This window comes from Corvus hawaiiensis, chromosome 7 (genome assembly GCF_020740725.1).
Source record: "Corvus hawaiiensis isolate bCorHaw1 chromosome 7, bCorHaw1.pri.cur, whole genome shotgun sequence".
NCBI classification, from domain to species: domain Eukaryota; kingdom Metazoa; phylum Chordata; class Aves; order Passeriformes; family Corvidae; genus Corvus; species Corvus hawaiiensis.
Window position 1 is genome coordinate 29,289,726 of NC_063219.1, and position 12,786 is coordinate 29,302,511.

Consider the following 12,786-nt stretch of genomic DNA (forward strand, 5'->3'; position numbering starts at 1 on the left):
CTTCCTGCTGTCTGTTAATAGCCTCTCTGTGGGAGGTCACAGGACATTGATTTACACTCCTGAGCTTTTTGTGGACAGAGGTTAAGATCATTTGGAGAAGCCACAAACTGAAGTTGTGACTTCTCATTCTGAAGTGTGTGAATGAAGCAAATACTGTAACTCTCACAGCTGCATGTGAGATGTTGTGAACAAACAATGTGAATGGGAGATGCTGTGAACAAACTAACTTGGTAACATATGAGACTGATGTCTGGTCCCAGATCTCCCCAGACAAGACATTCCAATTCCTGTGTTTCAGCTCTATTATCTGTAAGAGGCCAAAATAAAACTACCTTCCAGCATCTGCAAGAACTCTCAGTCTCTGAGAACCAAGGAAAGTCAGGTAAGGTTTCCTAAAACTGAACTGTAATTACTTGAAATTAACTTAATTCTGAGACCTGTGCTCAAGTATGAGAGCTCCAAGCCACTGTTTGAGCACAAGCTGGCATGGCCCAGCTGTCTTGAGGGACACTGTGCCTTCCCCTCTGAAGCGGCAAGGAAATGCAGGTATGTGGGCAAGGACAGGACTGTGGTATCAGAAGACCAGTCCATGACCCATACATGCCTCTCTTTACCCTGCATAACTGTGTGTGCGGTTCTGTCAAAAGCAGCTGCTTTTGACCTTTCATCATTGTTTTCTTCTCTTCCTTCTTTCTCTCTCTCTTTTTTTTTTTTTTTTTTTTTTAAGCAGTCATCTGTTCTCTTCTGGAAAGGGCACCTGGCTGGTGATGATGCACAATTGCCTTGGGAGCTGGTTTAGGAGGCACAGTGGCCCTCTGACCTGCCAGACAACAGCAGTTGCTATGTGGCTTCCTTTTCTTTGTTCCTTCAGGAGACCAGCTGGTACTTATAGCATTTTTTCTAAGCAAGGCATCGTCCCTGAGGTACACTCAGGTGAGAGTACTTCAGGGAATTCCCACTGGGAGGTGAGAGTAAAGGATTTTATTATTAAAAAACCCCAAACCAACAACAAAAACCACAAAACCCCAAATCCTGGAGGAAATGTTGTTTCCTTTCAAGTGATTCTGTGAGGTAGGGACTGCAAAAGAAGTAGGGAAGCAAGAGTTTCACTGGTTCCAATACAAACCCATTTTTTTCAGAGAGATATAAAAAGTCCATTTCAATGCAAACCCTTTTGGGGAAGGGGGGAAGCTGAAGCCTGTTCAAACATACACCTGGTTTTGGCTGGGATAGAGTTCATTTCCCAGCCTAAACAGTGAAAGAAAGTTAGAGAAGGGCACAAAGCAGCCTAGTTCTCATTCCAGACAGAAAGGAAGGCAAATGGTGTAAATCAAGAGTAGGAAAACATTGATATTTCTCTTAAGCTTGTTTGTTCTTTTGGCTTTTTTAACCCAAGAGATATAAAACAGATGAAATTGAGTTGGCTAGAATTTTGGGGACACTGGACTGGCTGGGATCACAAAAGAGCCTGTAAGTTGCCTGAAGAGACACATATGTTTCCCTGGGGTACAAGTGAGGGAGCAAAAGAGTCTTTCTTCCAGTTCTGCCTTCAGTGGTGGTGTACTAAAGGCACACTCATCATCAGTGTCACTGATGGCCCAGCTAAGTGTGAAACCTGGCTTTGTCTATACAGCAAAAAGAAAAGCTAAATGCTTTTTTTATTTTCTCTGAGGATATGGTGGAACTAAGCCAAAAATGTGTATTTGTACTGCTCTGCCTAAGACAGCATAGGCACCTTCTCTGGTGAATCACTAGGCCCCAAAGCTTCTGCTCCTCCTAAATGAATGCCAAGTATCCTGAGGAAGTGCTGCCAGGTACAAGGACATAGTGACACTGCTGGGCTAATGCATGATGGGTGTCCATGGCTGAGGGTCTGCAGGATTCTGCTCCAAACTCCCTAGGATGATGAGGTTTGGGATCTAATCCTCTGTATCTGACTTTTCACTGTGCCCCAGTTTACCTCAGTTTTTCTGCTTAATGCTATTTTCTGATCTTCCATAAAGCATTTTCCAAATATTTTGCCCAGTATCTTCCATGAAGCTGGTGAGAGCAGTTCCTCACTGTTCTGGGGCCCACATAAGCAGGATATTGGCAGGTAGGTGCACAGGATATCTTTGGAGATCAAGAAAAAAAGAAGATTGTTGCCACCATGCTTCTATGGACAAATTACACATGACAAAGTTTGGAAATGCATATTCTGCAAGGTAGAGATAAAGGGTGTAAGGGCAAGCCCATTCAGATAAATTTGAGGCTTCCTTGCAGCTGCAACAGCCATGTTGACATGCACTAGGTTAAGACCAGACTCAACTGTTTTCATGTTAATTGCCTGGCTGCTTTAATTGCATATAGGCTTCTAAGTCCTGGAGACAGCTGTGTGACGTGACATGACAAACTGATATTTACCTCTTCACTGCTTTATCCTGCCCAGTGCTGCAGGGTCAGTACACATGTTCCTGTGCATTTAAGTTGTGCACAGAGCTGGTGGACTATTTTGCAAGAGAAGCAAGTAACATTTCACATCTGAAGGGACTGTTCAGACTTTAATTTCAGGCAAAACTACCCTGGCCTAGGTTCAGTTTCTGCTCCAAGGAATGCCTCCAAGGCACTGATAACCACCATCAGCAACCAGATAATAACCACTGAGCTGCTGGGCTACTCATTGGCAGTGCAATGACTGCACTTGTACACCCGATGGCCTCTGGTTGATGATGTGACACTCATGCAATGCAGTCAGTGTCCCTCTGGACTTGAGTGGCACAGCAGCCTCATGCTGTAAGGACACACAAAGTTAGAATACCACAAAGTAGTGTTTCGAGCATGGCTGAGGATGAGGAAGCTTTCTAAGATGAGCCTTGGAACACGAGGCTTCCTGCTGCAGTCTATGTCAATGGGCTGGCACGTGGAGGGATGCAGGACTGCTGAGTCCAACTTCTCTTTCTTCTTTGGATCTCTCCTATCCAAGATGATGTAGGATAGGAACACCATGGGGAACAGAAGATGCCCCTACTGCTTCCAAGAACTGCACTGCTCTGTGAGCTGACTCAATTAGGTGGAGCACCAGGTCTGCAGCCAGGCCCAGAAAGCCACCAGCAGCTGGGAGCAGCAGGTTGTGTGGTGCAGAGATAGCAGGTGGCTCCAGGCTGGGGCTGGCCATGCACCTGCACCAATGCACTGGCACACCCAGCCTGGCTCCACTGAGCCAGGGGTGTCACTGAGTCTGTGGAGCAAATTCCTGCTAATGAGACTGCAGATTATCTTGCAGTCATGCCTGTTACAATTAGCCTCCTGATCTCAACCTCTGTTAGAGCTTTGTATGGAGAGAACTCAGGCTCATCCCCATTATAACTTCAGTGATGTAAGAGTAGAGAAAAAAAGACATTAAATACTTTGCATCAAGGAGTGCTGGGTCTTTCTCCAAATAAAGTGGAGGAGGATCCCTCAGTAGGGTGTAGTCCAACACAAGCAGCTTTGCTGTCAGGTTCCCTCACTGGGAGGAAGGTTGTGAAGTTAAGAGTCTTCCTGCTGCTCCACACCCCACAACTACTTTGTGGCCATCAGCCACGCTCAGCAGGGGCATGGGCATGGGGACAGGAGGCTGGCCACTGCCAAAGGCTTCCTGGACAGATGTGTACTTGAAGGAGCACTGCTGGAAGACACCTCTGACTGCAGCTCTCCTCTCCTTGCAGGACAGTTCCAGTCAGTGAGGACCATCCCTGTGTGCTGGGCCTAGGAGTAGGCTCATCTGCACCAAATGATCACAAATCAGTCCTCATAGTCAGTACATCAAACAGAAAGGAAGCTGGACTATTGCATATAGAGAAGCAGTACCCTAGGCTAGTGTTTATCCTCATTTACATGGATGAAAAAAACCTGCTCAGAAGCTAGCAAAGATACATGATTTTGGCTACTGCAGGAGCGAGGAGGACACTGCATGTGGTACAGAGCTACCAGGAGAAGCTACAGTGAAATCAGCTGCCTCTTCAAGCCATTTACTGCAACACGAGGCAGGATGGATCAATAAATGTATCGAGCTAGGAAAGTTAATCTGCATCCAGAGCATCATAACAAATTAAAAGGAAATAAAATCAGTACAATTCCACTGGCTCTCATTACTATCACAGTGGAGAGTAATTAAAATCTATGGGGCGAATTCAACGCTGTAGGAACTCTCCTGAAGCCAAAGGCACTGTACAAGGGCATTGCTTTTTCCAGATGCTATGTATTTCCAACAGCAGCAGGAATGGCAAAATGGGCAGAGAGGATAGGGCAGGGTAAGAGCAGAACCTCTTTAGGAGCCAGGCATTCTGCTGCTTGCTCTTCCTCATGTGGAGTCATGCTGCACACCTACTGCTTTGGTGCTTGATGTGCTGACTTTCAAAAGCTCCAGGCATTTGTATGTGGGGCTCCCACTTAAGGACTTCCCAAGCCAACACACAACTGCCATTCATCAGCTCTGGCTGTGACCTCATCCTGCCTGTTCCCTGCTCCCCTGCATTACCCTGCTGCCTTCCTGTTAACTCCTCTCTCCTCCCCACTCCTAAACACAGGCACCCCTGCTACACACACTCTTAGTTGCTAAAGAAATGCCTTTTCCTGCCAGAGAGCACCTTCTGCTATTCTGTTGCCGGATAAGGCTCTCAACCCATCTTTCTGTGCTTTCCTATAAACTCCTTATCCTTTGACCCACACACATCCCTGATGAAGAAGCTGAAGGAGGACTATCACCTGCCCCACAGTCACAGCCACTTGCCCTCCCATTACAGCTCTGCTCCAGTCCTGTGTTATGAGCTGGAGCTGTGCTATAAAGCAGGAATTCAACCTGAAGCAGCATTCACTGCCCAAACCTCTGTACCTTGACCCTGTGTGAGACCCCACTATCCCACAGCCGAGGCGCTGTCTTAGCTCAGTTGAGCACCTGATTCCCATCGAGTGGAAGATGTGTGAAGCACAGGAAGCCCATCCCTCATCACTGCACACAGCATTGTGTCCAACCACCCAGCACTGCAGCGTGAGGCAGCGGTGCAGCTGCCACACTGGCACCCAGAGAGGCAAGTGATGGTGATAGCCAGTGGCATGGGGCTGCAAATGCAAAGTTTGGTTCACAGGGCTGAGGAGCTGGAAACTGCCATAAAGGAGAGAGGCACTGGATGTAACACATCAATCTGGGGAAGTTCTGTAGATGGTGTGTAGCAAAAGATTTGATCTCAGCATGCTTGTCCAGCTTTCACCTTTACAAACCTCTTACCTCCTGTCACCACACCCTGTGCATGGCTTCCACCTACAGAAGCTATGCCTACGTCAGCAGGATGATGCATCTGCTAAATACCATGTGTGGCAAATGCCAGTCTGCACATGCACAGTGCTGCCGAGGGCTCTTCCACACGGACATGTTTACCATACAATAATTATGGTAATCTACAGAGATAATCCAAAGTGGATTGTTAATGCTATTTTACAAATTGATGTACTATGGTCCTGCAGGTGGAACCATGGACTAAGAGTTGTATTTCCAGATATACCATGATCTTGTTCACTGTCTGGAAAAGTGGAGGTCTCACTTGACCTGGCCTTACCTCAGTATGCCTTTCAAAAGTTCAGCCACTTTATTAACACATATCCGCATTTGTAACCATGTTCAGATTCACCAGTGAACAGCACAAAAGCCTCATTCTTAAACGTCTTCAGCACCTTAAAAGTCACAGCCATATTATCACAGAATGTGCTTCAACATTTCACCAAAAATAGGTGCTCGCATCTTTCAAAACAATCCAGCAAGGAAAGCAAATGGAAATCTGCCCCTTAATAAGTACCTACCTAGGGGCCAACCTGCCTTGTTTCTCTAATTTCCATCTGAAAGTAGCAGACCATCTCTCCAGATATATAAATCTCATCTGCCTTTCCTATTACAAGAACTTTGAGTTGATTTGTATGGCATTTATACATCCTTCAAAGGGATTGCTCTTTAAGGTAGTGTTAGCTTGAGGCATAACTGGAGTTTTGACCTGAAAATTACTTCACTCAAAAAGGACTGTGCTCTGACGGTCTTTATATGAGGTGAGATACAGGTAAAAGAATGGCTCTTAGGCAAAGAGGAAATAAAGTTCTTGACTCTCATCTCTCTGGACAGGCCAGGGGGAGTAGGGAGCTTCTTCCCATGGAGGTCAAAAGCCATCCTGTACAAAAAGATATCCAAGGTACACACTAATGTATGCTGCACTGTTGTAAGCATGAACAGGATTGCTGATGTGGTTGTGGGCTATGCTAGTGCCTGCAGCTTCTTCTGGCTGGGTTAGCTCTGTTTTATGGATTTACTTCAAGCTACTGCTGGAATGAAGAAAAGCCTGAGGAGTGTGCTGAGAGCCAGAACAAAAAGTGTTGCAGAGTTATTGCTCCACTGTCTGCATGTGACCAGAAATATTGCAGCACTGTGTAGACAAGCAATGACTGTCTCCCTTGGGAAGGTGGCTCTGTGGTACCCAGGTAAGGACAGAACCCAGAATAAAGGGCAGAGGATCCTCACCGAAAGACAGGACTGGCTGTTGAGTTAGCAGACCTGGTTCTCAGAGCCAGGAAGGAGACATCTACTCTTCCTGTACCTGTTGGAAGGTGTTCCGAAACTCCAGTGGCAGATCAAACAAGCAAGCTATGCACCTTAATCTTAAAAAGCTGATTAGCTCACACTCTGCTTATCAGTACAAAGGAGTCCATGCCTACCCATTCCTCTTTCAAAAACAGATTTTCTTTTTCTTTTTTCCTGTGACTTTGGCTGATGCTTGTTTTCAGTGATACTGAGCTTTAAGGAAAGCTGAAGTACTGTCTTGTGAGGTCTCCCCACTGCAGGTACGGCTTCTGCAATCATAAAGCGCCGATTTCCCTTAAAATTGAGCCCTTAAATAGGAGGAGAAGTGCCACACTGGGGCTTACTGACAGGTTATCTTGTGTTGTGGAAACCTGAGCCCTGATTGTCCACAGAGAACAGAGCTGTTGCAACAGCTGTGGTAAAAAATGGGGCACATCAGTGCAAAACAGTTAAGTACGGCAAACCAGGCCTCCTGAGGGACTGCTCTCATCTTCTTGTAATTGAGAGGTCTCAGTTCAGGCCTGAGGGGTTTTTTTCAGTCTAAACTACCACAGCACAGATTAGTAGTGAAACTCTATCGATCCTTTATGAGAAGCAGTCACCTCCCCGGCACTTATAAGGCATTTCTTGAAAAGGGTCTTCCAAGACAGACCTCCTCTTGGAAGGGGTTCCTTCTGTCTACTCCTAGAAGCAGGCTGGAAGGATCAGCCACACCACCATGAGTGACAGCAGTATTTTAGCACAGAGCTGATTAATATCCCCAGGCACTGATATCCTGTTGGTCAAGGGGGCTCAGCTTCAATCCAGTACCAGCCAAGGCTGGTGCTAATTCCGCTCCAGCCAAACCCTGACCCACTGCTCTGCCTCTAGACCTCTCTACAAGGTGTGCTTACTGAGAAAGATGCTTGAGATGTAAAGATCCTTAAGACAAGCAAAGACTTGAATAGAGGGAATGGTAGGCAAGTTGTCCTTGCAACAAGGTAGGAAGCCAGCAAATAAATGACACAACAGCTCCAACAGGCTAGAAACTAATGTGTATCACTTCTGTGCTAGGTCTGAATGGAGCTGTCTCTGCTCAGTGTCTGAGGGTCTTTAATTTCCTTTTTCCTGGGGGAAGAACCTTGCATGAAAAGTTCAGCTGTGTGTATTCTGAGTCTTGTGAATCACTTGATTGTGGTCAAAACCACTGTCATCTTTCAGTTGCTAACTGGCTTCCTAAACTTGCCTACTGAAACAGTAGGATTGCTGTGTGGTAAACAAATTACTTTTGACAGGAGACTGCCAGCACTGCTCCCAGACGCCAGGGAAGCCACAAGATGGGCTGCACCATGTCTGACTGGAGCAGCTCTAGCATTGCATCCACAACTAGTGCAGTGTCAGGCTGCTTCTGCAAGCACTGACAAAGAACCAAGCCTGCAAACTCCCACTACCATCTGCTGAAGCTTCATATCCCAAAGGAAAAATGGATTTTTGCTTACACGTATCTCTTAGCATTTCAACAGCAGAGAAGGCAAGGGCGTAGACACTCTCTCTAGCTAAAAACACAAAGCCATGCTTTTTCTTTATAAGAAAAAATTTACTGCTGCTCCTTGACTTCCTGTCTAGGACAGGGTTTCTTTCAAAAGCTTTAGAACCTTTAGTCCCTTTCTGGAGAGAAATCCTTAGGACAGGTACTGTTGAATTCCCAAACAGGTTATTTCTAGAATGTGAAGAGACTGTTCCAAAAGGTCTGCGAAGGGCCCTGAGTTGCTCCAGGCCCTGAGATGTTACATGGCAAAGTGAATATCAGCAGACAGTGGAGATTTTTTTTTCCCCTTGTGCTTCACCTTGAAGCAGCTGTTAGCAAAGCCAGAAAACTCCTCTGCCCCTTGGTGTATTTAACAGAGCTTTGGCAAAGGGACTGCAGTCTGTCAGCTCATGAATATGGGAATTGCCTCATTCTCCAGTTATTCTTATTACCTCAGCCTGAGGATCCCAGCTTTCCATAACTAATTCCTGAAATCACAGACTTTCCACTGTCCTTTCTGTCCTTGAGCGGCAAATCGCTCCTCCTCATGTAACTGATGCTGGTGCCTGCTGTGGTGCCACTGGTTTTCCCAGGGCCCTCCCCTAGCAAGGACGGCACCATGGACAAGGTTACTGACTCCTGCACTCCCGCGCAGCTCCCGGAGATACTCACCCTTTGTTGCTGTAACTTACAGGAGGATGTCTGGAAAATAACAAGAGCTGTGCAGTGGCTCGGGCTGGCAGAACAGCTCTGAAGCCTGGGCAGTGGGCTGGCAGCTGTAATGCAATCCATCCCTGGCAGCAGACATCTCTCACCCTGTTCCTACAAGCCGCAGATCTCCCTGACTTCCTCCACATCTCACCTTGTCTGCAACTCCCACAAAGTCTCAGGATTTGCAGTGCCTCCCACCTGTCACTTCATTTTTCCCTCATTGTCACATATGTTCTCAGTCCACCTTCCCTCTCTGTGCCCATGTACCTGTTTTCTACCTCTTTGTTATTTTTCCTTATCTCACTGATCCTGCCAGCCCTGTCCATCCTCCCAAGACTCAAAGCTAAAGCTGTTCCTGTGCTGGAAGGTGATAATGGCTGCCAGGAACCAGCTGTGAGGGCCACTGCAAACTGAAAAACAGATGGAAACTGAGACTGAGCTAATTATGAAGCAGGGACTGCAAAACTTGTGGAGATGCTGGCCAGAGGTGCCCAGTTTATTCCCAGAGACAAATGGGTGCATCCTGTGAATGCTGGCGGGTGACATGGGAGAAGGAAACTCATCAAGCTGTGGACAGCTTTCCAATCCTGGCTATGGAGTGCTGCACGTGATGCCTCCTCATCTCACTAACACCCACGACTGCTGCTGCCAAGCTGCTCTGGACAAGGAGAATGTGCTCACTGCAGTGGCAGCAGAGGAAATCTCCAGGCTGGTTCCAAGGGCTACATTCCTGCAGGACACAGGCAGGTTAGAGCTTTTGTCGTAGACCAAGAAGCAGCTACAGCAGCACAGGCTGTATTGCAACAGGATCATGCAAGGTGGAAAAAACCCGTTAAGATCTTCCTGTTTCTTTTGTGATACAGGTTTTTTTTTCCAAAAAGCTTGCCAAAAAGGGTAACTGCATCAATGGAAAATATGTCCTCTAGCAGTTCATTTCTTAGTTCCAAACTGGCCTATTCAAAAGCTGCAGAAGAAATCACCTTTGAAGTCCATGGTTTTGTTATCAGAACCTCCCTTTCAATTAGTCATATTATAAGGCTGTAAACGCAATAATTCCATCAATACTATGGAACAGTCATGTTGCATTTGTATTAACATAAATGTGTGCTGATGTGCCATAGAGCTAATCTGATATGACAGTAATTGGCTGATGCCCAGCCATGGAGGCCCTGGAGCTATCCTTGCTGTCTCTCCTCTAAAAGAACTGTCCTCTGAAACACTGGAAAGGAAACAAACTGTGATGCCATATCTTGCCTGACATCAGTCAGCAATGCTTCCTGCACCTCCAGCACTGAGGTGTTTGAGGTTGGGGAAGCTGTATTTGAAGTGGAACTTGATATCCTACAAACTTAAATATTAAGAAACCAGGATTTCCAGACTATCTTGTTAGACTAAATCAGACTCAGCAAGCACGCAATGGATAATAAACTCAGAAAATCCACAAAAGCATTCCTCTCCCTTTCCTCTGTGACTACTGGGAGCTGTGCATCATCACCTAGTCTGCAGAAGGCTTTTCTTACACAGATGAAGCTTAAGGAGATTAAAACTTTATAAATGCTTTGGGGCTACCATTGCTATCTTGTACAGTGCTCTACAGACAGAGGCAAGCCTTAAATCTGAGACTGCAGCTGGGGTTCTCTGGTTAAAGGCCTTAAAGGAGATCAATATAAGCACTACCTAAGGATGTGAACCAGATCTCAAACACAGTCCATCTCCTGTCTGGGCCATGAAAGAAAGCGGACAGACTCAAAACCAGGCTAGGATCAGGAGTCTTTGCAGTTGCAGTTACAATAGGAACCACTAATTTTGCTTTTGGAAATATACCCTTCAAAGGGCCTTAGTGAAGAGAGACCATATCTCTTTTTGAGGGAGGCTATCAAAGAAACCACAGCACACACCCAGGCTTTCTGTATTTGGCTCATCAGCTCTGTGCATGCTTTGCTGTCTGTCTGCACAATGCCTTGCCTAATGCATCCTCATCCATGATAGAGCTCTTGGGTTCTACCTCAGTACAAACCAAATAAAAGAGACTTGTTTTACTCAGAAACCATTCTTCTCAACAGTATGGCACTAAAGGCACATCGCTTTTGGCAATATGCAAGAGCAGTATCTCAAAACCCAAAGCATACGTGGCCTGACAGTGCCCAAAACACCTCATGGAGCAGCCAGTGAAATTAAGAGAAAATTTTTTAAAGTAAGGTGGGGAAGAGCACCTTAAATAGGGAATTTGGAATTTGTGCCTAGGTTCTGGATTTGACTTAAATCTTTCTAGGTCTCTTATCTGCTCCTTCATCTGTAAAATGAGATCAATAAAACCTCCCCAGATTTGCAACAGTGCTCCCAGTCTTAATTGATGTCTGTGAAGCATTTTGAGAGCCATGAGTGAAAGAAACCATTACCAAGCCCTCAGGCCTTACTATAATACCAACAAACAAGCAGAGTTGTTTATAATGCTTTTCAGTGCCACAATGACTAGGAAATGAGGAAAGGCTAAAGTGTAGATGCACCCAGTGCTGCTTTGCTGCAGTGTAAATGAAAATGGTACGAGTTGATTTTACAGATTTTCCTCCAGGGAATTCTGCTTTCAATAATGCAGTAAAACTTCTACCTCTATGGATTCAAACAGATGCCCTTGCTAACACCTCAGGTATCAAAACCTATCAAGAATTTGAGAGAATGCGTCTTGGACTCGTAATTACATGGAAATTAATTAAGAAATTACCCACTCGGACCTCGCAGATTTAAAGAGCCAGGTGCTGCCCAGCCACCCTTTCCCAACGATCGAACTCAGCCTAGTACCGTACCAACACACGATATCCCGCCTTGCACATGACAAAAAGCCCCCAGGCATCACCAAGGCTCTATCCTGCCGACTGCAAAGCTCTCTGTCCCTGCGGGTGCAGTTTTAGGAGCCGGGACGAGCGGCCGGGCTCATCCGGACCAGGGCACGGGCAGAGCGCTCCGGCCCGTGCTGCGCCAGCGGAGCCCCCGCTGCCGGCGAGGACCGAGCGAGTGCGGGGTGCGGGCACATGCGGGACCCCGGCAGCGAGCAGGTGTCAGCCGGGGCAGGTGTGGAAGGGCTTGGGAAGAGCGCGTATCCCCCGCTCCCGTCTCCACGCTGGGCGCGGAGCTGCCGGTAGTACCCAAGCGGCCCCGCTGGACCCGGGGAACGAGACCCAGCACACAGATAAACCATAAAGCGCTCCATGAGCGGCCCCGCAGCCCTCCCCGCCGCGCAGCCATTTGCCTTTGTTGCAGCCCCGCGCCCGCAAGGTGCGGGGGGGCCGGGGCTGAGGATGAAGAAGGAGCTCGCTCCCCGGTCGCTCTCCCCTCACAGCAGGGCGGTGGGGACACATCCTGCGGGACTGGCTGCCGAGAGGGACCCGCCCGCCCGTCGTCCGCACCTACCTACCTGCGGAGCCCGTCCGGGACGCGTCGCCCGCTGCCTTTGTTGTGCATGCCCGCCCTGGCAGCGCCGAGCCGCGGGTCGGCTCCGGCCCGGCCCCCCGGCGCCCGCCGCTCGCAGGCCCAGCTTAGCCCGTCGCCGCGGCAACGGCGGGCGCGGCTCGGGCGAGGTACCGGCCTCAGGGCCCCGCCCCGAGCGGGCTGAGGGGACAGAGCGGGGGGTCCCCGGAGGGCCCCGCCCCGAGCGCTGTTGAGGGGATGGAGCGGGGCGTCCCCGCGGGGCCGGCAGCAGGCGGTGCTGAGGGGACAGGGCGGGGGGTCCTCGCGGGGCCGGGAGGAAGCGGCCCCGCAGCCCCGGCTTTAGTGCGCTCGTCTCTCGTTGCCCGCCCTTCTCCCCAGCCCTGCGCCCCTCTTTCCCCAGAGGGCCGGGCAGTTCCGAGCTGGGTTTAGGTTAGCCCTCGGCTTCCTCTTACAGTGCTTGGGATCCCTCATTTTCCATATCCGTAGCTTTTCTTTAGACTGGCCACCTCGGGAGTCCCTATCTCCGGTCACAGATCGCACGTTCTTTTGTCCTACAGCAAGC

At 48.3% G+C, this 12,786-nt stretch overlaps 1 protein-coding gene across 4 annotated transcripts in view; it reads right to left on the reverse strand.

Moving 5' to 3' along the window:
* The window catches only part of LOC125328998, a 45,672-nt gene extending 32,886 nt beyond the window's left edge, over window positions 1–12,786 (reverse strand). Inside the window, exon 1 of one of the 4 annotated variants that reach the window (XM_048310352.1) lies at window positions 12,211–12,786. In XM_048310352.1, coding sequence (XP_048166309.1) covers window positions 12,211–12,257 — 47 coding nt within the window. In that variant the 5' untranslated portion in view covers window positions 12,258–12,786. Of the gene's footprint in view, window positions 1–12,206 lie in introns of all 4 variants that reach the window. The other 3 variants (XM_048310350.1, XM_048310349.1, XM_048310351.1) reach the window with 3 other exon arrangements.